Source organism: Clupea harengus, chromosome 2, assembly GCF_900700415.2.
Source record: "Clupea harengus chromosome 2, Ch_v2.0.2, whole genome shotgun sequence".
In the NCBI taxonomy this organism is placed as follows: Eukaryota; Metazoa; Chordata; class Actinopteri; order Clupeiformes; family Clupeidae; genus Clupea; species Clupea harengus.
The window spans coordinates 6,836,447-6,860,738 of NC_045153.1; the positions used below are offsets into that span (position 1 = coordinate 6,836,447).

Below are 24,292 nucleotides of genomic sequence, written 5' to 3' on the forward strand. Positions count from 1 at the left end.
AATAAATGATCATATTCTCTGTTCAGTTGTCTTTAAACAAAATTATTAAATCAATAAATATTAAAATACTATTTAAAAAAACCAACACAACATGTCATTTTGATCGCAAAAATAAATAAATAAGAATAATCAGGAAATCCTTGAGGGACTATAAAATAAGTATGCTAATCCCAGCATTGACCAGCCATTAGTGTATTAATACTGCCTATAACTTTAGAAGATTTAGATGTACTGCCCCCCCTCAAAATGTCAATGAGAATCGTCAAATTAACAAGTTATCCTGCTCTGTCTGTTGTTAGTCCAACTTTTAGTACGTTTTTTTCTCATGAGAAAATCAATCTCCAGAAACGATGGATCGATCTTTTTGTTTACATGTTGGCCACCAAATATAAGATTCACCATTACAGTTCCTTGGTCACATCAGCGCAGGTAAATGGAACACGTTAATCCTGAAGATTTACATAGTTTGAATCTATGTACGGTTGTCAGCACGTTGAAATGAGTTGGGTGTGATCTGACCCCTTTTTTCTTGAAACTATCTATTCTATTTTAGAATTACCATGTAGTCATGGTCAAACCTGTCCAGTCACCAGCAGGATTGCAAACACACACACACACAACTGGTGACACATTCAAAGGAAACCAAGACATGCCTCACTGATTACTGGCTTTCAACTGATATGGGGCTAAGATGATCACACCGCACCCCCATGTCCCCCCCCCCCCCCCCCCCCACACACACACACACACACACACACACACACAAAAGAAGAGAAGAGGCAAGTGTCTATTTTGAAACCAATTTTAATGTGAAAACTCTACAATGCAGCAGCAATTATCTAGTTCCATCAGAAGACTGCAATTCCAGCAAGATAAAAATGATAAAAAGCCATACTGCAATTCTTACATTTTTTTATTATTACTTGTTCAATCTAAATTAATCATTTCCCTTTCCCAACAAACAGGAATAAAATGACAAAATATAAATATTTTGCGTTTTTTAAGGAGATGCCCAAATGGCCAGAGATCCAGAACCCTGTGTGGGCGGAGCTCCAATGTAAACAAACCACAGAGAGGAAGATGATTGGCTCATGCTACTGTAAAGAGACATGGCAGTTGGTGGGGGTGTGCTCTGACCTCCACCAATGAGAGGCTTTGCATATCTGTGTGTATGCCTGGTCCAGAGACATTATTCTCTCTCCCCTAGTGTTCAAACACACACACTCACACACACACACACGCCATATTTAACTCTCATCTCTAAAAAGCTAGTGGCAAAGCCTTCTGTAATACCTATTGTGTCTTTTCAGTACGGTGTAATAGAAAAGGCGTTTAACAAGACTGTTAAGATTTGGCCAGTAATTCCATTAAGGCTGTAAACCTGTGATTCTCTGCCGACCCCTGACCCCTGCTCTCTCATGACTAAACCCCACCTCATGAGAGGAGGAGAGAGAGTAAGTGTGCTTTACCTTCACTGCAGCAAGCCCCCCCCCCCCCCCACACACACACACCCAGGCACACTCTCCATACCCACCCCATAACAGAACCCTGAGAGTGTGTATGTATTTGTTTGTCCGTCGACGTATCGTTACTGGGAATCCCCTGAATCATTGAAAAAGCAACAGTGGCACTCGTTAGGAGTTAAGGCTTTAGCTCGCCCTCTGGTGGTCGGCTGTTTGACACTGCAGTCGTTGCCTGCCCTCACCCCTGCCGCTGTCCTCTCCCCCTGGCCCACCTCACATGTAGTCTGCAGAGGGGGGGCAGTCGCTGGGCAGGCTGGGGCTGGGGCTGGGGGTGGGACTCAGGGAGGGGGTGGGGCTGGCGCTGGCCGAGCCCAGCACGCTGATGTCAGGCAGGCTGGAGGTGACCGACTGGACCTCCCGGTCCAAGGCCTCCTCGTCCCCGCCCACTAGGGAAGGCACGCTCAGGGTCACCAGCACGCTAAAAAGGGAGAGAGAGAGGGGGGAGGGGGGGGAGGGGGGAGAGATAACGTCAGGAGGTGGGCTTGAGGCCTACATAACATAAGGCCTAGGTGCACAAATGGTGCGCGCGTGTGTGTGTGTGTGTGTGTGTGTGTTTTTGTGTTTGGTGTGTGTGGCACGTGCCACACGTAAAAATAAAGGGGGAAGGAAGCTACAGGAGCGGAGAGCCCCGGCTGGGTGTGTAACTGGGTGTAAATTCACGCCTGACTAAACTACGACCAGCTTACAGTTATGACTAGTGCACCGTTCAGACGTAACCCTCGTCTGTGTTGCGCCTGGGTAAAACGTTTACACTTTTTACACATAGCATGGAGCAGGTGGAAGGTGGGGAGTCAGACTAGTATGGTGATCATGGTAATAATAACGGACATTCGGCGGAGTGATATGAAACACTCTGCTCTCTGCTCCAGATCCCTTTACTTGGCATGCAGGACTAGATCTCTGTGTGTGTGTGTGTGTGTGTGTGTGTGTGTGTGTGTGTGTCTGTGTGTCTGTGTGTGTGTGTGTGTGTGTGTGTGTGTGTGTGTGTGTGTGTGTGTGTGTGTTGTATTGTTACATACCTAGACCTGGTCAGCTCTGTCTTGGTGGTAGGGTTACTGTTAAAGTCAGTCCGCACGTGCCCAGTGTAGGACTTTGAAGACCACTGGATGTAGACACAAACACAAACAGGTTCAAACAGGACAGGTCACATTAGCACGTCACTCTGCACATGGATTCACGTAAAACCCCGACCAACATTTCAGTGTGTGTGTGTGTGTGAGGTGTGTGTGTGTGTGTGTGTGGTGTGTGTGTGACCAACATTTCACACCTCTAGTTCTTTTCAGGAGGAGAGGAATGGTCATCTTTGAAAAGAGAGGTGCTGAAAGCTAGAGCCACGAAAACAGGGTGTGAAAGTATGTGTGTGAGTGAGGTGTGGTTCAGATATCCTCCAGTGTCCGGTATTCCGCATTACAGATATGTGTGTGTGTGTGTGTGTGTGTGGGGGGGGGGTGTGTGTGTGGGTATGTGTGTTTGTGTGAGGTGTGGTTCAGATATCCTCCAGTGTCCGGTATTCCGCATTACAGATATGTGTGTGTGTGTGTGTGTGTGTGTGTGTGTGAGAGTGTGTGAGGTGTGGTTTTAAATATCCTCCAGTGTCCGGTATTCCACATTACAGATATGTGTGTGTGTGTGTGTGTGTGTGTGTGTGTGTGTGAGAGAGGTGTGTGTGTGTGTGAGAGGTGTGGTTTTAAATATCCTCTAGTGTCTGGTATTCCACATTACAGGTGTGTGTGTGTGTGTGTTTGTTTGTGTGAGGTGTGGTTTTAGATATCCTCCAGTGTCCAGTATACCAAATTACAGATATGTGTGTGTGTGTGTGTGTGTGTGTGTGTGTGTGTGTGAAGTGTGGTTCAAATATTCTCCAGTGTCCGGCATACCACCTTACAGGCTTGTGTGTGTGTGTGTGTGTGTGTTTGTGCATTGATGCAGTACTCACATGATGGACTGTGTCAGACAGGTTGCCCAGGTGAACTCCCTTCTGACAGAGATTCCACAGCAGGCCAATACCTGGACATCCCCAAACACACACACAATACACAAACATTAGGCTTAGGCAGTATGTGGGAAAACATACACACACACACACACAACAACAAAAAATTCTGCCTCAAAGATGACATGTACACAAACTACCCTTGGTGGTTAAACATAAACACTAGGCTTAGGCAGTATGTGGACACACACACCCACAGACAGACACACACACAAACACAGGCAGGCAGACAGACAGACAGGCAGGCAGGCAGGCAGACAGACAGACACACACACACACACACACACACAGGCAGACAGACACACACAGGCAGAAAGACAGGCAGAGAGACACACACACAGGCAGACAGACACGCAAACACAGGCAGACAGACACACACAGGCAGACAGACACAAACACACACACACACGCAGGCAGACACACACACGCAAACACAGGCAGACAGACACACACAGGCAGACAGACACAAACACACACACACACACACACACACCTTTGCTCCTGTTCTGCCAGATCTTCTGCTCCCACTGGCTGAGCAGGATGTTGAGGTAGCGGGGGTTCTCGAAGAAGCGCAGGTAGCGTGCGGAGGTGGGGGAGGGGAAGATGCGCTGGAACTCGCCCTGCCGTGTCAGCTCATCCTCCGACCCCGCCAGCACTCGCACGTCACCGGGGGTCAGCACGTCCAGCACCGACGAGAGGAAGTCCTGCAGACACACACACACACACACACAATTAGTTTATTCAATCTTTAGCTTTTAGATGCCACATTTCCAACAACACACATCCTTTACTGAAAGGGTTCCTCTACACTGAAAGCTGCTTCTACGCCATCAGGCAATACGCTTCTAGCAAGAAAACCTCTGGAACTAGAAGCCTCTGCGGAGACAAAACAAAGAGCTCTGTGTCTCTACGAGAGGACACCTCTAGAATAGGGCTGAACGATTAATTGCATTTGCGATTTAATCGCGATATGATAGAACGCGATTTTCTAACCGCAATGTTCGCGATTAAAAAACGTGGTCTAAAAAATAAAAAATAAAATAAAAAATTCATTTTATACATTTTGCACACAGTGTTTAAAAAGTGCATGCCTAGTGTTTATACTTAAAATTACTTTTTTTAAATTACTTAAATGCACAGTGGCAAAGCCACCGATTTGTTGTTCTTGTTTCTGTAATGAGCAGTTAAATAAAAATGTAAAATGTGGGAAAGAATATTTTACACTAAATGTATCTAATATTGTGGTGGTCATATTTAAATCATTCATTACGTTTTGTTGGGAAAAAAAGAGGATTAAAAAAAAAAATCGCATATTAAATCGCAATCGCAATATTTTGGTAAAAAATCGCAATTAGATTATTTTCCCAAATCGTTCAGCTCTACTCTAGAAGCACACATCTACAAATCCAGTCCTGAGCCACGATCACGTGACGCACGGGGCTCCGCAGGCTCTTCACCACGGGGCCCCATGTGCTCTTCTCAGTGACCAGGGCTGGACAGGTCACCAAGGGCCTCGACTAGTGAAGAGGATAGTACAGTCATCAATGTCTGTCTGTCTGTCTCTGTGTGTGTGTCTGTCTCTGTGTGTGTTTCTGTCTGTCTCTGTGTGTGTGTCTGTCTGTCTGTGTGTGTGTCTGTCTGTGTGTGTGTCTGTCTGTGTGTGTGTCTGTCTGTGTGTGTCTGTGTGTGTCTGTGTGTGTCTGTGTGTCTGTGTGTCTGTGTGTCTGTGTGTCTGTGTGTCTGTGTGTCTGTGTGTCTGTGTGTCTGTGTGTCTGTGTGTCTGTGTGTCTGTGTGTCTGTGTGTCTGTGTGTCTGTGTGTCTCAGGCATCAGCAGCAGCAGAGACGCACATTCATAACATAAACAACAGAGAGAGAGAGAAAGAGAGAGAGAGAAACATGAGAGAGAGAGAGAGAGAGAGAGAGAGAGAGAGAGAGAGAGAGAGAGAGAGAGAGAGAGAGAGAGAGAGAGAGAGAGACAAACATGATAGAGTGAGAGGGAGGAATATTTTCTCTGCTGTCAGGACAAAAAAGGCCACCTGGAGACTTACGCAGACAGGACACACTTTTGCTGAAGAACGCAAGTGTTGAGAACAGAGAGAAAAAATGGGTTGACAAGGTTTGAACAACATGACATCAAGGAGAAACAAAAACAACGTGCACATAAATGGTTTACAAAACTGCACAGACCAAATGTAAGGAACCTATACCGTGTGAGTGTGACAAAACAGACACATCCCTTGAAGTTTCCAATGCCTTTCTGAAGGCGTCTTTTTGAACTGAATTTAATCCAGAAGCAATCTTCTGCAAACTGCACAAAACTTCTGAGTATCTATCTTCTGAGAATCAATCTTCCGTGAGTTTCAGTGTGTACATACTTCTAGGAGTGGCGCCTAGCTGCAGTTGATATGTTAGTTGATAGCACAGAATGAAGCTGCTAGCCTGTGATAAGCATCTCTCTGTTCTTCAGCTTACGCTGAGGTTTTCCTTTCAAGAAAAACAACCTGACTACAGCGGACACTAAGTATGCAAAATAAACTCTGCAATGTGTGTGTGTGTGTGTGTGCATACGTGTGTGTGTGTGTGTGTGCGTGCATACGTGTGTGAGTGTGCGCATACGTGTGTGAGTGTGCGTGTAATAATTGTGTTTCGATTTTTTTTTATTAAGAAAAAGATTTTTCTGTTTGTGTTCGTGTGTGTGTGTGTGTGTGTGTGTGTGTGTGTGTGTGTGTGTACCTGGTCGGCGAAGCGCTGACTCATATAGAAGGCCCTCTTGACTTTCTCGTCAGTGGACAGCTCTGGCTTGCAGCGTTCCCGGCCTCCTCCACAGAGACTACAAACACACAGCAGAAACCAGATAGACACGTGAGCACCATCAACACACACACACACACACACACACACACACACACACACACACACACACACACACACACACACACACACACACACACACACACACACACACACAAAACCAATACTACAACTGAATGCACGCACGCTGAGATGCGCACACCCAACACACACACACCCACACACTCAAACACCAATACCAGAACAAAGACGCACACACACACGCACTGCACTACACACTGCATGTTCAGGCTTTCTGACTGAGGCATGCTGAGATCTGGGCATGTTCCAGTATGTACGGGCCGCCTGGCTAGTGCAGACGCAGACGCACTGACCTGCTGAGGGAGCTGCTGGAGCTGCTGCTGGCCGGGGTGAGCAGCTCGTCCTTCTGCGGCAGCACGAACCCGGCCAGGTTCAGCACGTCACGGATCATCTGGCCCTTAATGGCCACATCCAGAGCCGTGTTGGAGTGGAGGCTGCAAGGCGTACACACACACACACACACACACACACACACACACACACACACACACACATATTAATTTGAGCACACACACGCACACACATTAATCCACGCACACATATATTAACATACACACACATTAATCCACACACGCGCACAAACACACACACATTAATCCACATCTCAACCCCATGTCTTTATTTAACATAAATAGCCAAATATCCAGTAGCTAATGTTGCCTGGACCATGGCATCTTTGCATCTTGAGTCCTTTAATGATCTGTGTGTGTTAGTCCTATGTGTATTATGCTCAACATCACCTGTGTGTCCTGGGTGTTAAACCTCATACACACCATGTGTGTAGGTGGGGATGCTGTACACCGTCTGTATGTACTGTGTGCACATTAATACACCCTGCGCTATGAACATACTTAAACAACAACACCCATCTCCTATCTTTAGACACTAGTATACACATTAATACACCCTGCGCTATGAACATACTTACATAGATGTTTTTGCTATCTCCTACCTTTAGACACTAGTATACACATCAATACACCTATGCGCTATAAACATACTCACATAGCAAAAACATCTATCTCCTACCTTTAGACACTAGTATACACATTAATACACCCTGCGCTATAAACATACTTACATAGCAAAAACATCTATCTCCTACCATTAGACACTAGTATACACATTAATACACCTTGCTTGCGCTATGAACATACTTAAACAACAACACCCATCTCCTATCTTTAGTAAACATTAGTATCTATAAATACATATACCCAGTAGGCCATTGTGTGTGTGTCGTATGAAAACGATCTGTATGTCTGAGCATATGTGTGTCTACACATGTGTGTGTATGTATGTATGTATATGTACTATGAATATAGCTATGTGTGTTTGCACACGTACCTTGGCGAGATGTTGACCTCCAGAACCCAAGGCTTGAGTTTCTCGTCCAGCATGATGTCAAAGCCGAACAGCTCATGGCAGCTGTAGGGCGATCGCACGTGCATATTCACCAGAGTGTTTACGTACGGCTCTGACCTGCGCACACACACACACACACACACACACACACACACACAGAGTAAATACTGAGGGTGATCGCAGGTGCATCTTCACCAGAGTGTTCACGTACGATTCTGACCTGCACACGCACACAGGAAATACTGAGGTCAAAAGATCAAGGTCATTTTCACTAGAGTTAAAATAAATAAATAAATAAATAGAAAAAGACATAGCACTCTCTAGGAACACAAAGAAAGCCTGCACCACAGGTGAACTGATCCATTTACTTTACAATGACAATGATAAAGAGTGCATATTACAGAATGTGTTTATACACGTGTATGTACGTAGAAATATGTATGCATGTGTGCATGCACGGTGAGCATGTTGACATATACACCCAATATGCAAGAAGGGAGAGGAAGTGTGTGTGTGTGAGTGTGTGTGTCTTACGCAATGATGGTTTTGATGACGATGTCTTTGATCTTCTCCCAGATGAGTGTGGTGTTGACTCCCTTGGCGCCCAGGTACTGCCAGAGAGCCTTCAGAGCCCTACATCAACAACAACACCACCGTTAAGGATGTGCTTGTGTGTGTGTGTGCTTGTGTGTGTGTGTGTGCTTGTGTGTGCTTGTGTGTGTGTGTGTGTGTGTGCTTGTGTGTCTGTGTGCGTGTGTGTGTGTGTGCGTGTGTGTGTTTGTGTGTGAGCATGACACAGAGCCTTCAGAGCCCTACATCAACAACAACACCACCGTTAAGGATGTGCTTGTGTGTGTGCTTGTGTGCTTGTGTGTGTGTGTGTGTGTGTGTGTATGCCACAGAGCCTTCAGAGCCCTACATCAACAACAACACCACCGTTAAGGATGTGCTTGTGTGTGCTTGTGTGTGTGTGTGTGTGTGTGTGTGTGCGTGTGTGTGTGCGCTTGTGTGTGTGTGTGCTTGTGTGTGTGCATGTCACAGAGCCTTCAGAGCCCTACATCAACAACAGCACCACCGTTAAGGATGTGCTTGTGTGTGTGTGTGTGTGTGTGTGTGTGTGTGTGTGTGTGTGTGTGCTTGTGTGTGTGTGTGCTTGTGTGCTTGTGTGCTTGTGTGCTTGTGTGCTTGTGTGTGTGCTTGTGTGTGTGTGCGTGTGTGTGTGCGTGTGTGTGTGTGTGAGCATGCCACAGAGCCCTACATCAACAACAGCACCACCTTTAAGAACTCCACCGCCACCATCAATAATACCACTGGCAAACACATACATTCTTATCTCATCATGGCAACACCGCCACCATCAATATCATCAACATCAACAAACTAGAACATCAACATGAGCCAAACTGTCAGCTAGTTCTGTCCAGGCATCCCGGTTACTGAGCGGTTGTGATGCCTGTTGATGTGGAATCCTATTACTTACATGATGCAGGATGCACGTGTGTGTGTGTGTGTGTGTGTGTGTGCTCCCTCTGCAGTCATGGCCCTGACAGATGAGATGTATTTTACTGATATGTGTTCTGGGTGTTGTGTTGGTTGTTCATCTGTGTGTGTGATCATGCACGTGTCTATATGGGAGTGTGTGTGTGTGTGTGTGTGTGTGTGTCTCATCTCCCTCACCACTTGTGACCCTGGCAGGCCTTGTCGTCACTGTTGCTCTGGTACTCAGAGTTCTTCTTGTTGACACTGTAGTTGGTGAGGTGCATGAACTTGTTGCCCAGGCTCTTCATGGAGGAGGAGTATCTGCACACACAAACACACACACACACACACACACACACACACACACACGAGTGAGAAGCATTTAAAATGAGGGGCATGATTCATGATTGTGCAGCACTACTAAGAAATAGACAAACAGCAGTCTGTCAGAGAATTGAAGGATGTAATGCATCCAGCAAAGTATGTTGTTCTAAACTGGACTGGACTTTTGCCCCTCACTATTCTTCAGATGATGACACTCACTCTCTCTCTCTCTCTCTCTCATACTGAGATGCACAGTTATTTGTGGACAACACTTTAGCACAGCTGTGTTCACTTGAGTCCAGGGCTCCAGTAGCTGCTTATTACAGACATTCCACAAATGTGGAAGACAAGTGCAAATTCAATTAAATTCAATTTTCATTTCTATAGTGGCAAAGGTAGTTGTCTCAAGGTGCTTTGTCTGTGTGTGTGTGTGTGTGTGGGGGGGGGGGGGGGACATTTATTTCAAAGGGACTGGTTCTACAATGCATGTATCCGGTTACATCAGTATAACCATCAGTGTAACCACATGGTCTTATTGGCACCTCCATCTACCAGTTGAGCTGGAGGTCTTGTAAGTGGTGCTGTTCATTCCCACAGTGTGTGTGGTGTGTGTGTGTGTGTGTGTGTGTGTGTGTGTGTGTGTGTGTGTGTGGTGTCAGCTGGTGTGAGGACTTACTTGCAGCTGGCGAAGCGCACAAGGCCGTCGTTGAAGATGTAGACTCGGAGCGGGTCGTAGGAGGTCACGTACACGTAGATGCGCAGGTCAAACTTATTCCCGCTGATCAGGTAAGGCTTATGGATGTACCTGAGAATCAGGAACACGACAGTTAGTTAGTGTGGGCCACACAGACAGGAAGTGGATCTATGCCATTACAAGTTATTTTCATGTCGACCTGACATTTCCCCATCCTACAGATCTGGTCCGAGACCGAGTGATTATGTGATTGGATGAGTGATCATGTGATTGGACGAGTGATCATGTGATTGGATGCACACTCACTTCTGTACCAGCAGAGGGCGCTTGCGGGGCATCTGACTCCACTTATGAATCACCTGGATCCCGATTCCTCTGGCAGATGCAGGCTGGACACAAGCAAACAAACAAACAAACAAACAAACACCATAACACATTAACTACACATTCATCAACCATAGCCCTAAATAACTAGATACTGTGTTCTGCGAAAGTTTAAGAACCATAACCTTATTTTACACAGTAGTAGTTCATCTATGGTCCTTTCAGATGTTTATAATTCTATTTTTGAGGTCTACTAGAAACGATTTACAAGCTTTAATGTTTAAAAGACCCACATAATTATCTCATACTGTCCATCTCTTTTCACCCTCTGTCTGAAATACTCTGTTAGAGCTCCTGTGTCTTTAAGCTCCCCTTCCCGATGAGCCCAGTGTGCTCCGATTGGTCAGCTAGGTGGGCAATAAGCATTGTGCTACAAGATTGCATCAATTTGCAACGAAGGGAAAGGCCTGGGAATCCAACAAGGCGTTTCAGACAGATTGTAACTGCATTAGCTGGAACTGTTTAAAACAATGATCATTAGTTAGCTGTGCTTTAGTAGTCCGTGATTCTAATTCAGTTCAATTCAAAAACCTTCTGTCAAATTCAGCGAATTGCTCCTCACGTTGGTCTAAATGTCCATTCTATGTGGGTGCTCAAAACTAAATAAACTAAAAAAACTAAAACTAAAAAAATAAATAAAAAATAAAGCAAAGAGGCTGGGACAGACCAATGAACAACTTCAATCAGCACGTTGCTTCCGAAGCACGGAAACAAGAGGTGTCATTTCATTAGCTATTGAGCACAAACATCAACAAACTCACAGCAGACTCAATAAGTGAACCTTTAACGTGCTCAGCTCCGTAATGCTGAGCAGTATCAATATGCAGTATTGATTATCGATCGGTTCTGCTGTGGTGTTCTAGGCTGTACCGGTTTGATGATCCATTTCTGGCGTCCGCCACCGTCCTCCCAGGCCTTGCGCAGCAGTTTGATGTCCAGCGGAAGCACAAAGGATCGTGGGAAAAAGTTGAACTCCCGCTTGCCGAAGCGCGTCTGCATCTTGGACAGGTTCCGCCACAGACGGTCCTTCCGTCCGATCTGAAAGGAGCCTGGGAAGTGATTCAACTGAGAGAGAGAGAGAGAGAGAGAGATGAAAGAAAGTAGAGGGGGAAAAAGTGGGGAGTAGGAGGAAGAGAAGGTTGAGAGAGTTAAGTGCATGTGTGAGAGAGAGGTTGAAAGAGAAAGCAAGGGGAATCTTGAGGTACTTCTGCTTAAGACTCCACAAACTCAAACTATTTGCTTAGCTACATGAACAAGGCCTCCAGTGAACAGTTTTAAGATGGCCAATCAGAATTGAATGATCAAGGCCCACTCTATACACAGACAAGTATCCTGAAAAAATTAAAATAAATAAAAAAATTAAATTAAAAAAATGAACACATCTCTGAGCCATCTTCCTGTATGATAGACACGAGAAAGTCACACACACACACACACAGACTGTCAGGAGACACACACACACACACAGACTGTCAGGCGACACACACACGCACACACACACACACACACACACAGTCTCGTCCCTCTTCTGGGAACAGCTGACCTACCTTCTGGTACTCTCTGATGGCCTTGAAACCAGGAGACTTCATGTGATGACCCCAGCAGCCCAGCCAGTCATGGCTCTCTAAAACACACACACACACACACACACACACACACACACACACAGACGTTTTAATTACTTGGTGACTTTAAAGTGAGACCTGGCTACACTGTGTGTGTGTGTGTGTGTGTGTGAGAGAGAGATAAAAAAAAAAAACTCACTCTTGACACTCATGACCTGGTGATGGCGTGTGTGTGAGAAACTCACTGTTGGTGACTTTAAAGCGAGACTTGGTGATGGTGTGTGTGTGAGAGACACTCACTCTTGGTGACTTTGAAGTGAGACCTGGCGATGGTGTGCTTGACCACGTTGGGTGTGACAGAGCTCATCCTCCATTTCAGCAGCTTCCTCTGCTCCAGCGGCAACAGCTCCACTGCAGACACACACACACACACACAAAAACATTAGTTATACAAACACACACACACCAAACACTAGTTATACAAACACACACACAAACATTAGTTATAAAACACACCGTACAAGACAGAGGCACCAGTTAAACTCACACACACTTAAAAAGGAGTTACATACACACATTGCAAGACAAACACCAGTAACAAACACATAAACTGCAAACACACAGACAACAGACACAACTCACACACGGATGAAGATATGAGTTAGATGTATTACTGAAAGACAGAAATACCAGCACACACACACAGACACACACACATAGAGTAAGTTGCAAGAGTAAGATGTACACACTGCAAGACAGAGACATGTTAAACAACATAAACACACAGCACAGAAATGAGAAAACACAAATCAACACACATGCAACATACAGACGTTGTTGTGATGACTAATATTGTAATAAAATGACCTGTGCTCAGTAGGGTAAAATAATAAGCATGTGCGCGCGTGCGTGCGTGCGCGTGTGTGTGTGTGTGTGTGTGTGTGTGTGTGTGTGCGCGTGTACCTTTCTCGTTGGCTTTGCTGAAGTAGAGTGTTGGGGGCAAGAGAGGGAACAGGCTAGTGACCAGGGCTGGCCGCTCCACCCGTTCATCCTCCACCTCTGTGGACATCGGCTCTTCCACACTGAAACACACACACACACACAAAACTGTTTAAAGTATCAGTGTGGAGGCCATCCTATAAGCCTCAGTGTGGACGGCAAAGTGTTCCCAACGCGTAGCAAATAATCCTTGGTCCAGGCATAAACTCTCTTTGGGTGGTGTTCCCGTTTATTATAAAGGTATAAATTTGTACATAAAATTGGTCCTTTCACCCAGTGCTGTTTGCTTATTAACAAGATGCTGTCGGTGAAGTGGGTTTCAGAGCGACGGTAAGAACCGCGTGTTCCCCGCCATTCACACCTTTCCCTAATTGAGTAATCACACCTGTATATATATACCCAATTTCACGTGACGTGCCACACCCAGTGCAATACTCCCCCAAGTGGCTAAAATAAGTAACACTAAAATAAACCTAACTAAAAGGTGGATAGAAAAGGAATATCAACTATTTAAAATCTTGACACACAAACACACTTCAAAAACAAGCTGCAGAGAGAGAGAGAAAGAGAGAGGGGAAAAGAGAAAGAAAGAAAAGGCGATAAAGAAAAGGAAAGAGAGAAAGGAAGATAAAAATAAAAATAATGAAAAGAAGGAAAGAAAAAAAGAAAAGAAAGATAAAATGAAAAGAAAGAAAGAAAATAAGGAAAGAGAAAGAAAGAGAAAGAAAAAGAAAGATAGAATGAAATAAAGAAAAGAAGGAAGAGCGAAAGAAAGATGAAAAGAAAAAGAAAGAAAGAAAAGGAGAGAGAAAGAAAATAAAGGAAGGAGAAAGGAAGATAAAAAGAAAGAAAGGAGAAAGAAAAGAAGGAAAGAAAGAATGAAAGAAAAGAAAGAAAGAAAAGAAAAAGAAAGAAAGAGGGAGAGTGTGTGTGCATGACAAAAGATTAACCTGCATTGTGGGAATCGTATTAGCGGTTCCTAATATAGGCTGTAGTTCTAGAGTACACCACTAGAGGGAGTAATGGTGTGCACTGGGACGAACACTTCCCCATTCCGCCATCACTGAAATAACTGAGCACACAGCCGTGCTTGCCCTTCCCACAGATGACCCTTCCGTTCTGGATGATCAGAACACGGCGGCCCACTTCACCCAGTGGTGTGAGTGTAACCACCTTCATCTCAATGTCAAGAAAACTATAGGAACCCAGTCAAATGGCTCACAGCTTCAAATACAGACTCACACACACTGGACAATAAACGCCACCAGCAAACACAAAGTACATAGAAACTAACACGCGCAACAAACACCGCTGCCATGATGATACACACACACACACACAATCTCTTAGAGCTCACCGCTGCCAAGATGATACACACACACACACAACCTCTCAGAGCTAAACTGGAAGGACAGGACATTACACCACCACTCAACTGCCACTTCTCACTGTACGGTCGTTGTTGTGTGCCAGTTCTGTCTGTTGTTGTTATTGTTGTTGATGATGCGTGCTGAAGGGTGTAAAATGTGATGTTGATCCTCCCTGTGAGGTACAGTGCTGTGTAAAGGACACCCCCCAGCCCCCCCTAACCCCACCACATTCTAACTAACTACCTTACTGAAACAACAATATAATATAATCAATCAATATATAATATAAATCAACACTGGGGGATTACTTCGCCCCCCGGATTAGACTAGATTAGGAGTAGAAATCTGCAGGCAGAAACTTCACACAGATCCCTCAAAGGCTCCAGGTCCAACCGTGGCCTGCCTCACACAGATCCCTCAACCAAACACCAGGTCTGTGAGGCGCTTAACGGGAGCCTCTACTCCTAAAGCCTCACGCCGGTCGGATCGTGTCAAAACTCCGACAACAGACAGCCACAAGCGCTATAGTGTACACACACACACACACACACGAACAGAAACAGCATCAAACAACCACACAATCACACACACACACTCTCCATCCTATAAATACAGCATCTGACACACAAGCACACACTTTCGAACATGCTCACACTCACACACACACACACACACTATCGAACATGTTCACACTCTCACACACACACACACACACACACACACACACACACACTCGAACATGCTCACACTCCTCCTGCCAAAAGACCGTCTCCTACTTGAATTTCTCCATTCAGCTGACAGAGTGATTTCACACGATTCAGATTCAAGACTTGCCATTTTTCCCCCCCACCCCCCCTTGCTCTCACACTCTCACACACACACACACACACACAGGTATAACTCACATGACGGTCATGTAGAAAGGTGTCCCCTGGTCTGCCAGCTGGTTTTAAACCACTGAGTTGTATTGACAGTGACCGTGACTCACATTGCCTCTCTACTCAGTCCTCTCACTCACTCACTCTCTTTGCTTTGAGTACAAACAAACAAATAAACAAACAAACAAATAGAAAACTTCATAGAAAATAAATGGATCAGCTGGGAAAAGGGGGGGGGGCTGGGGTGGGGTGGGGTGTGAGCAGGTGTTCTGGAGGGGGGGTGGGGTCGGGGGTGAGTGGAGGTAACAATGGGGCTTTGGACTCCATGCCACCCCCCCTCCCCCGCCCACACACTGCCCTGGCTGGCGTAGCGGCTGCTCTCCGCTTCCATCGGGGGCCGGCACAATTGGGAGAGCTTTCTACTGGCCTCTGTGTGTTCCGGGCCATTCACGCGTCGCAGGCGCCAGAACGCCACGGCAACAAAGCACGCCCTCCTCAGCTAATGCCATTGCCGCGGCAACATCAGCTGACAGGTGTGAAGGAGGGCATCAGGTGTCGTCAGAGACTGGAATGGTCCAGTTATAGCAGGAGGAGTGTATGTGTGTGTGTGTGTGTGTGTGTGTGTGAGAGAGAGACACCAAACTCAATCAATCAAATCACTCTTATTTTACCCTTTAACAATATAGTTGTATGACTAAGAGTGGACTTTGAATTAACTATTCTAAACTCCACTGTTTCGCACTAATGCAGTACAAACACCACTATGTTCTAAGCTACAGCAATCCAACATTTGCCATAAAATGTAGGTGGAAATAAATTGCGATTTCGAGCATCTAAACGTTCACCAGGACTTCCAGGGTTTCCAGATTAAGACAGGAAAACTAGGAGTGACCACAGACAGGACCCCGTGAGTGGAGAACACTGCACAGGAGGAAGGCATAGGCCATAGAAGTCTTCCTCAGTGAAATTTACTTCAAAATGACGACTGCAAAGCCATAAAGTCATGTGGCACAGAAGTGTGTTCAACAAGCTCGTCAGGTCAGAGACACACACACACACACACACACACACACACACACACACACACACACACACACACACACACACACACACACACACACACACAAACACACACAAACACACACACCAAGTTCGTCAGGTCCAGTGGAAGACATGAGACACAGCTACATGATGCCCAGGAAAGAGGGATGCTACTTGGCTCAAGAGGTTGCTTACGCGAACGTTTAGTTCCTCCACTTCAAAGGCCACCAGTCATATGTGACCTGGGCGAGTGTGAAGTCTCACACGGTCAGACGAGACTGCGGCAGCAGCATGACGAGAGCGCAAGAGACAAGGAGAGACAAAACTGAACGCTAACAAGGCTACACCTACCTATGGCAGTGGCAGTGGCAGTGGTACAGGAGGTAAAGAAGTCGGTTAGTAATCAGAAGGTTGCTAGTTCGATTCCCTGTCGAAGTGTCCTTGAGCAAGATACTGAACCCCTAATTGCTCCTGATGTGCAGTGTGCCATCAGTGTAACTGTAAAATGTGTATACATTGTAAGTCGCTTTGGATAAAAGCGTCTGCTAAATGACTAAATGAAAATGTAAAATTTATTAATCAAAATAAAGACTTTCAATCCTCCTTTCAGCCCCTCCCTTTGGTTTGTTTACACATTTTAAATGTCATTAAATGTGTAAACAACCCCACACACATTTGATCCTTAGTTCACAGCGGTTGTCCTCAGACATACACGACTGTCTGCACCAGACTACAAGATCACAACAGCATAGCCTGTCGATCCTCCACAGGATATGACACGATAATCTAAACCCATATTTACCTTAGGGCTTCCTCAGGGGTGTCCAACGCACCATCAGTGTTCATGGAGCAGCAGTCAGACCCATCTACGCAGTAAGGTCACAGCAAGGTCACAGCATTAAAGATCACAATCAGATCATGAAAATAAAACAGGACACAACAATACTGCAACATTAAATAGCACAATAATATCACAGCATTGTAGATCATGGAAATATTGCTGCACTAAAGATCACGATAATCCTGTGATCTTACCATGATCTATAATGCTGTGATATCACACAAACACCCATTACATCAGCGTCGGAAATACACGAGGGCAAAGGGCAAAACTGCCTCTAAGAAATATAATTTTGCCCCTGAAATCCCTAGGAGAGGGGCAAAAAATGCCCCCATAATTTCCTGTAATAATAATTTAATGAACTAGTCAAAAACATCGTAGCCTATATGACCCGGTCCAGTTGCCATAAAATGTTTTTTATTTTCGCCTTGACTGATTGTTGCGTGCGTGTGAAGAACCGAACGTTCTAACAAAAAATATTTGGAGCGCTTCTTAATCAGACCTGTGACTGCGAGTGTGAAGAGAAATGAGGATCAGCAAACACCGTCTCCGTCACCATCTCAGGTTCTAAAAGATAAAATTCACACACCCAGTGACCGTTGAAAAATGGAAGCTAAATTGGCTTGGGGTGGAGGATGACGACGACGAGAAAAAGACCCGATATTTTTTCAAGGCATGTCAGACTTGTGAACAACGAGTTGCCAGTCATTACAGCACAGGCAAATTCTTCTGCTGACTTCATCAAGGGATAAATTAAAGAAATACATGGCCTTTCGTCACCAGGCGCCAAGCAACACACCATCGCCTACAGTGAATGATAACTAGTAATAATAATTTTAGAAATGATTTAGTTCGGTTTAGCTAGTTTAATGTTAGTTAGCTAACGTTAGCTAGCTCTGCTTGCAAGCTTTGTCTTGTGTTGCACTTGCTTGATGTTTGACTGTGTTAGGAAAGTTGTTGACTCGCTAATTTGTCATAAACAAAGTAAGCAAATTTCAACAGGTTTCGCTAAGTTTAGCCGCTAGCAAGACATCTCGTTGGCGATGTTAGCAAGCTTGTTATAACACGCTTGGACATTGATGCTAGTAATAAGTGCTCTTGCGTCGGCTTCTTTGTAATGTTATTGTGATAGCTATGTTGGCTAGCTTGGCAACAACTTTCCTAACACAATCAAACATCAAGCAAGTGCAACACAAGACAAAGCAAGACAGCAAATAAGTTACTGAATAGTCCAGCAGAAAGTAGCCCCCTACCTGGCGGCTCCAGAAACTCCATAGTGTTACTTTAAGGTTGGTGTACTACTGATGAGGGTGTAGGACTCTGATGATTTTTGTAGTTAAGGTTTGTGTACTACTGATGAGGGAGTAGTAGTTGTAACGGTGTACTGTAGGGTTTAGTAATTATTGGGGTAAAGGTGTAAATTACTTAAGGGTGTGGGAATAAAGGTGTAGGGCTTATCAATGATTGGGTGGTAGAGTTGAGAGTTTTAATAATGAAGTTGTGGTACTAATGAGGGTCTATTACTGATGTACTGATGAGGGTCTAGTACTGATGTACTGATGAGGGTCTAGTACTGATGTACTGATGAGGGTCTACTGCGGAGGGTGACTTCAGGCCTAAGTTGGGGGCTAAGTGACTGGTTGTGGGGTGTGTGGATGTGGCGTAACATCATTACCATTGTCATCACCACTGCAGTCGTTCTCCAGCTCATCAGGAAGCTCCTCCTCCTCCCCATCTTGTAGCATGGCAACAGTCTCCTGACTACCAAAACAACAAAACATAAAATCAGGTATGTGTCAAACTGTCTGTGTGTGTGTGTGTGTGTGTGTGTGTGTGTCATGTTTACAGAATGATCAAAGTATGTGTGTATTGTTGTGTGGTCAAGATCATTAAGAAATCTATGAAAACAAAACAAAAACATGGAAGCATGAATGGAAGCGTTTAGGGGTCTGATCCTGACTACTTGACAGGTCGGGACCCCTTCAGACCAGACTTCAGCGGTGTAACAAACAACTGTGGGCTTGGCTGAACTGTGTGTGTCTGTGTGTGTCTGTGTGTGTGTGTCTGTGTGTGTGTGTCTGTGTGTGTGTGTCTGTCTGTGTGTGTGTGTGTGTGTGTCATGTTTACAGTCTGATCAAAGTGTGTGTGTGTGTGTATTGTGTAAACAACTGTGGGCTTGGCTGAATTACATTCCTGCTGCTAATGGTTTCCACCACGTAGTAAAAATGCTCCACGCTTGGAGGCTTAGTTAGGATTTATCACCTACAGGTCCACTGTGTTACATGACACAGCTGACAACACACACACACACACACACACGCCTCTTAGATATTCTCTCTCACACACACGCCTATTAGATTCTCACACACACACGCCTCTTAGATATTCTCTCCCACACACACGCCTATTAGATTCTCTCACACACACACACACACACACACACACACACACACACAGGGTCTTTCGCTCTCTCACACAAACACACAGGAATGCTTGCTCTGTCCATAAACAAACCAAGAGTCACATTTCAAAACACGCAGACACATGTGGTCAGTCCTTTAACATGACACATTGATTGAGCGGATGTTTTCTTGGAACGGCTCAATATAACGTCAGCTGCACCGCGACCGCAGTGCAAGAGAGTGACGGTCATGCCCCAGTTTATCTCTGACGGGGTCAAGTGCTTGTGATTAGAGGTAACAAGCTGGAAACAGAACACAGCGATCGGGTACATTCCAGGGCAGAATGATATGGCCTGAACTCAGTGTAATGTTTGTGTTCATATGTACTGCAAATGTGTGTGGAAGTATGTGTGTGGAAGTGTGTGTGTGTGTGTGTGTGTGTGTGTTTGTGTGTGTGTGTTAGGCCAACTGCTCACCCTTTGGGCTCCAGCTCAGACTGGTTCTCTGCAGCATCCTGCCCAATTGGGACGCTCTCGTCGGGGAATCCCTGGGCACCGCCCTTCCTGGTCAGGTGTATGGCGGAGAGGTCAGAGGTGACTGAGTAAACAGAGGGTGCAGGGAGAGGCGGCCCTGGAGACGTCTCCCCTGGAATGGCACAGTGGTGGGCAGAGGAGGCGCAGGGGGAGGAGGGGGCGCAGGGGCCACCGGGGTGCTGAACGGCCACGCAGGCCGGCTCCCCTTCCCTTTGGGTAAGGCTGCGGAGTGGCAGTTCCACCTTCGCCAGCGTCTTCCTGGGGGAGGTCACTCTGGAGGTTGCCATGGCGCCGGCTGACCCGGCGGCGTAGCCGTTTAGTGCCCTGCTGGAGTGAGCGCTGCTGGTCCTCACGAGCTTGCGAACGGCGGCCGTTAGCTTGAACTCCGAGTTGACCTTCTGAGCCCGCAGGGGCATGTGTGCGGCCCTCGGACCCTCGGCCCCATTCTGCACACGGCTGAGCAGCACACCGCCACTCTTCTCCTCCGAAGGCACGGTGGCTAGCGGGGTTGCGCCCTTCGCCTCCGTCCGCCCATCCCCCTTGTCGCCCCCTCTGCAGCGGTTTGGAGGGGAACAACAGGGCAGCTTCTTGGGGGGGTCGTTGGACAGCGCGCGGGCACGGGAAGAAGGCACTGCAGCGCTACTGGGGCGCTGCGTCGTCAACCCGTTAACCACGCTCGCCGCATCCTTAAGCTTGGCACTGCTCCAGGGGGATGACTGGTTGGTGGGCATGCTGGCCTTTTCGGCGGTCTCCACGACAACCACCCCGCGGTGAGATGTGGACGCTTTCGGCGGAGAGGGGCAGGTCGGGTAGACGGACAGCTGCGGGGAGGAGGCCCGCTTGCCTAGCAGGCCCGATCCGAACCTCAGCGGGTCCAGCTGGCAGAGAGAGCGCTGGGCTTCCAGCGGGCACGGACCGTGGCACTGTGACGAGAGGAGGAGAGAGGAGGAGGAGGAGGAGGAAGATGAGGAGGCACTAGACTGGAACGAGGCTGGGCCCTTGGACACACCTGAGGGTGCGACGCTCGCATACCTGGCACTGCGGGGCGAGCAGCGGCGGGCACCTGCACTGGCACTGCGCGTGCAGAGGGGCCGGGGTGCGACGGCGGGTCCGGGCGAGGACGCGAGCACGCAGTTCGGGGGGATCCCTGAGAGACACTGGGGGCGCAGGTCATGGGCCACTCTCAGGGGCGAGAGGCCGGGGATGGGAGACAGGGCCTGGGGTTTCTTGTGGGGGGCACAGGCGGGTAGGGCACGGGCAGAGGGAGCATGCACCACTGCTGACAGGGCGTGGATGGTCAGGCCGGGTTGGGGAAGGGAGAGCCTGCGACTGCGCCGGAGTGGTCCCCTGAAGTCTTCAGCTCCATGGGTGGCCATGAATGGCCATGGCACACCTGGATGGCACTAACGTTGGCCCACACATAAATGACAACTTGGAAGCAGGGGGTGGGGACCCGTCTTCACCTAGGAAATACATATATGTATATATTAAAAACAACGTCAAGAACACAGAAAACAAAGCCATATTTTTCAAATGGCCACAATAATCTGCGTTCTTATAAATTAAACATGCAAAACCTGCACGTCTAAAAATGCGTATAGCTGAAACTGTAACTATAACATAAATCGACTGGTATGTCTGAACTTTAGGTACTGTTCTTATGACAAACTTTAGGTTAACCTCAAACTGATGAAAGGCAACGGATCATCCAGCATTTGATAGCCACAAATACAACGTTTTTAACTTTCTTGCGTTGTTCAGTCAGTGGACCACGTTTGGATGGATGGCTTGCTAGCTGTAATTCCCCCAAAAACGCGGGTGCTGCTAACTTCTATCCATGTCGAGGGTGGCCGTGGTAACATTAGCTAGCAATGTGTCATCTGTAGTAGTAATTAGTAGTTTTCTTGGCAAACAAACCTGCCAAGCACATATTCTGCTGCTTAAGTATTAACTACCTGCTATCCTGAGACAACGTTACTTCACTCCTCATGTCATTCTGCCAAATACCCTTATAACACCGGCCAATGTTATCCTAGCCTTATAGCTAGCGTTAGCTCCACTGGCTAATAATGAACTGCTGTGACATGTTAGCAAATACCAGAGGCGAAGAAAGCTAAGTCCGTCCCTAGCAGAACGGCTATTACCTTTGCTATTATCCATGTGGCGTGAGTGTACAACTAATATTAGATAGCCAGCTAGCTGGCAACTGGTTTGGAGCATTTGCTAGCTTGGAAGCTAGCTACCCCCGAAAAGAAATGTATAAAACTTGAATGACTTGTCCATGGATAATATGCGATGGATAAGGCGATAGAGTAAGACCCATCAGCATTGCCATCTGGCTAGCAGGCTATATCATTCCGATTTTCCGGCATGACAAAGTATTGTAAAACAGTAAGCTAACGTTACCTGAAATTGCTAGCTAGTCAAGTAACTTAGCAAAGTCAGGTAGCCTATAACGTTAACGCTGCCCGGTTTCTTGTATATTCAGATAACTTAATAATTCGGTCAGTGCTGATAATTTCCCCTGGATTGTGTCAATTCAATCTAATCTCGTGATAAAAAGGTGTGCAGATATAACGCAAATTGTGAAACTTTAATGTTACTGGTCATTGCCCAAAACTTGTGCAAAAGCGTGGACTCCAGAAAGCTAGCTAGGATAGATCAGTTAGCTCGCTAGCTAACCTTAGTCATTTCACATGCTCATTGCAAGCAAGTCAACATCTGTTGCCAGAGCTGTATGGCTAACGTTAACTTCAATTTCTCTTAACTTAATGAGTAGGACAGCGTTAACTGACAAGTATTTCTGAACAAATGCATTCAAATTCACGCAGTCATAATGTACCTGGTCCCCACGATGCTCACCTCGCAAATCAGAGAACTGTCTGGCGAAAACAGAACCTCTAAATAAAATAACCCATGCGAAGACCTCTTGATCTTTCACTGTCTGGTAGCCCAGCTGCTCCCTAGCAACAATACACCGCGCAGCCAAAAGGCACCTCTCCCTTCCAAGCGCGCTCTCCTTCCCCCTTGCTGATAGACATGTGATCACTGTCCCACAACTCGCCGTGAGAAATATCGTTATCCCATCGTTAAATATTTAACTTAACAGTGGATAGCCTAATTATTGCAAACTCGAGCCTAAGTTTATTCACAGCCTACATAATGAACCAGGACGTTTTTCGTGACGTTTACACCATGTATTGTGTGTGAAACATAGGAAATATATGCCTCCTACAAAGTAGGAGGTTAAGTTTTCTCTAACCCAATTCCCTGTGTGGTTATCGAATACACATCTGGAACAGACTCGGATATCAAGCTCCGCTCTAACATTCGGGGCAGATTAAATATGCATTGTGACAAAGTATTTGTAATTCAGACCGTGAGTAGGTCATGAGGAGACAACAAAAAATGTCACATGGGATTATTGTATATGTATATTATTGTTTTAAAATGGTTGTGTCTGGGGTATTGCTATGTGCCTTCATGTAGGCCTATGTGTTCGAAAAGAACCAGGAAGAAACATCAAACACACACTCCAACTGTCAAAAGGCAAAACCTTTAACTGTCAAAAACCAGCGAATTTGACGCAAAAAGCGGTGGCGTGTAGCAGTAAGCTTGTTAGACTAGCTATTCAATGGTGGCATATAGCACAATAACAGAAAAATAGGCTACAAAATGGCCCGTAAAATAGGCTTCCTGTGTTTACAGCAATCTCTTAAGGGTATGATATTAACGATACGATATATTACATAATAAATTATGACTTTTTATTTATTTTAATTTGAACAAATCTGCAACATTAGATTTGAACAGCCCCCCAGACCAAAACTCCTCAGTCTGCCAAAAGACCATGCACACAGCCCTGACTAGAACCGCTAGTTGCCCTCCACAGTTTAGTTTTTTTTAAGTAGGCTAGTTGTAAAGAATTGTTTTATGCTTTTTTCTTTTCACGCTGCAATGCATGACTTAATTAACAAAACGTATGAAGCTAACCATAGGGTCGTAAAA

General features: G+C 46.1%; 1 protein-coding gene across 2 annotated transcripts; it reads right to left on the reverse strand.

The window, feature by feature from the left end:
• Positions 1-786: 786 nt before the first annotated feature.
• ttll4 (tubulin tyrosine ligase-like family, member 4) lies at positions 787-23,432 on the reverse strand. Of its 2 annotated transcripts, none has more exons than XM_031581762.2 (19): positions 23,147-23,432; positions 20,228-21,747; positions 19,025-19,110; positions 17,311-17,374; positions 13,184-13,302; positions 12,521-12,631; positions 12,203-12,279; positions 11,526-11,720; positions 10,578-10,660; positions 10,254-10,382; positions 9,452-9,574; positions 8,309-8,407; positions 7,757-7,891; positions 6,703-6,843; positions 6,251-6,347; positions 4,010-4,220; positions 3,460-3,530; positions 2,543-2,625; positions 787-1,941 (listed from the first exon to the last, which is right to left on the reverse strand). In XM_031581762.2, the coding sequence occupies exons 2-19, from the start codon at positions 21,658-21,660 to the stop codon at positions 1,737-1,739; spliced, it is 3,462 nt and encodes a 1,153-aa protein (XP_031437622.1). In that variant the 5' UTR covers positions 21,661-21,747; positions 23,147-23,432; the 3' UTR covers positions 787-1,736. The 2 variants fall into 2 exon arrangements, with proteins under 2 accessions (XP_031437622.1, XP_031437614.1); XM_031581754.2 differs by having other exon boundaries at positions 23,127-23,432.
• Positions 23,433-24,292: the final 860 nt, after the last annotated feature.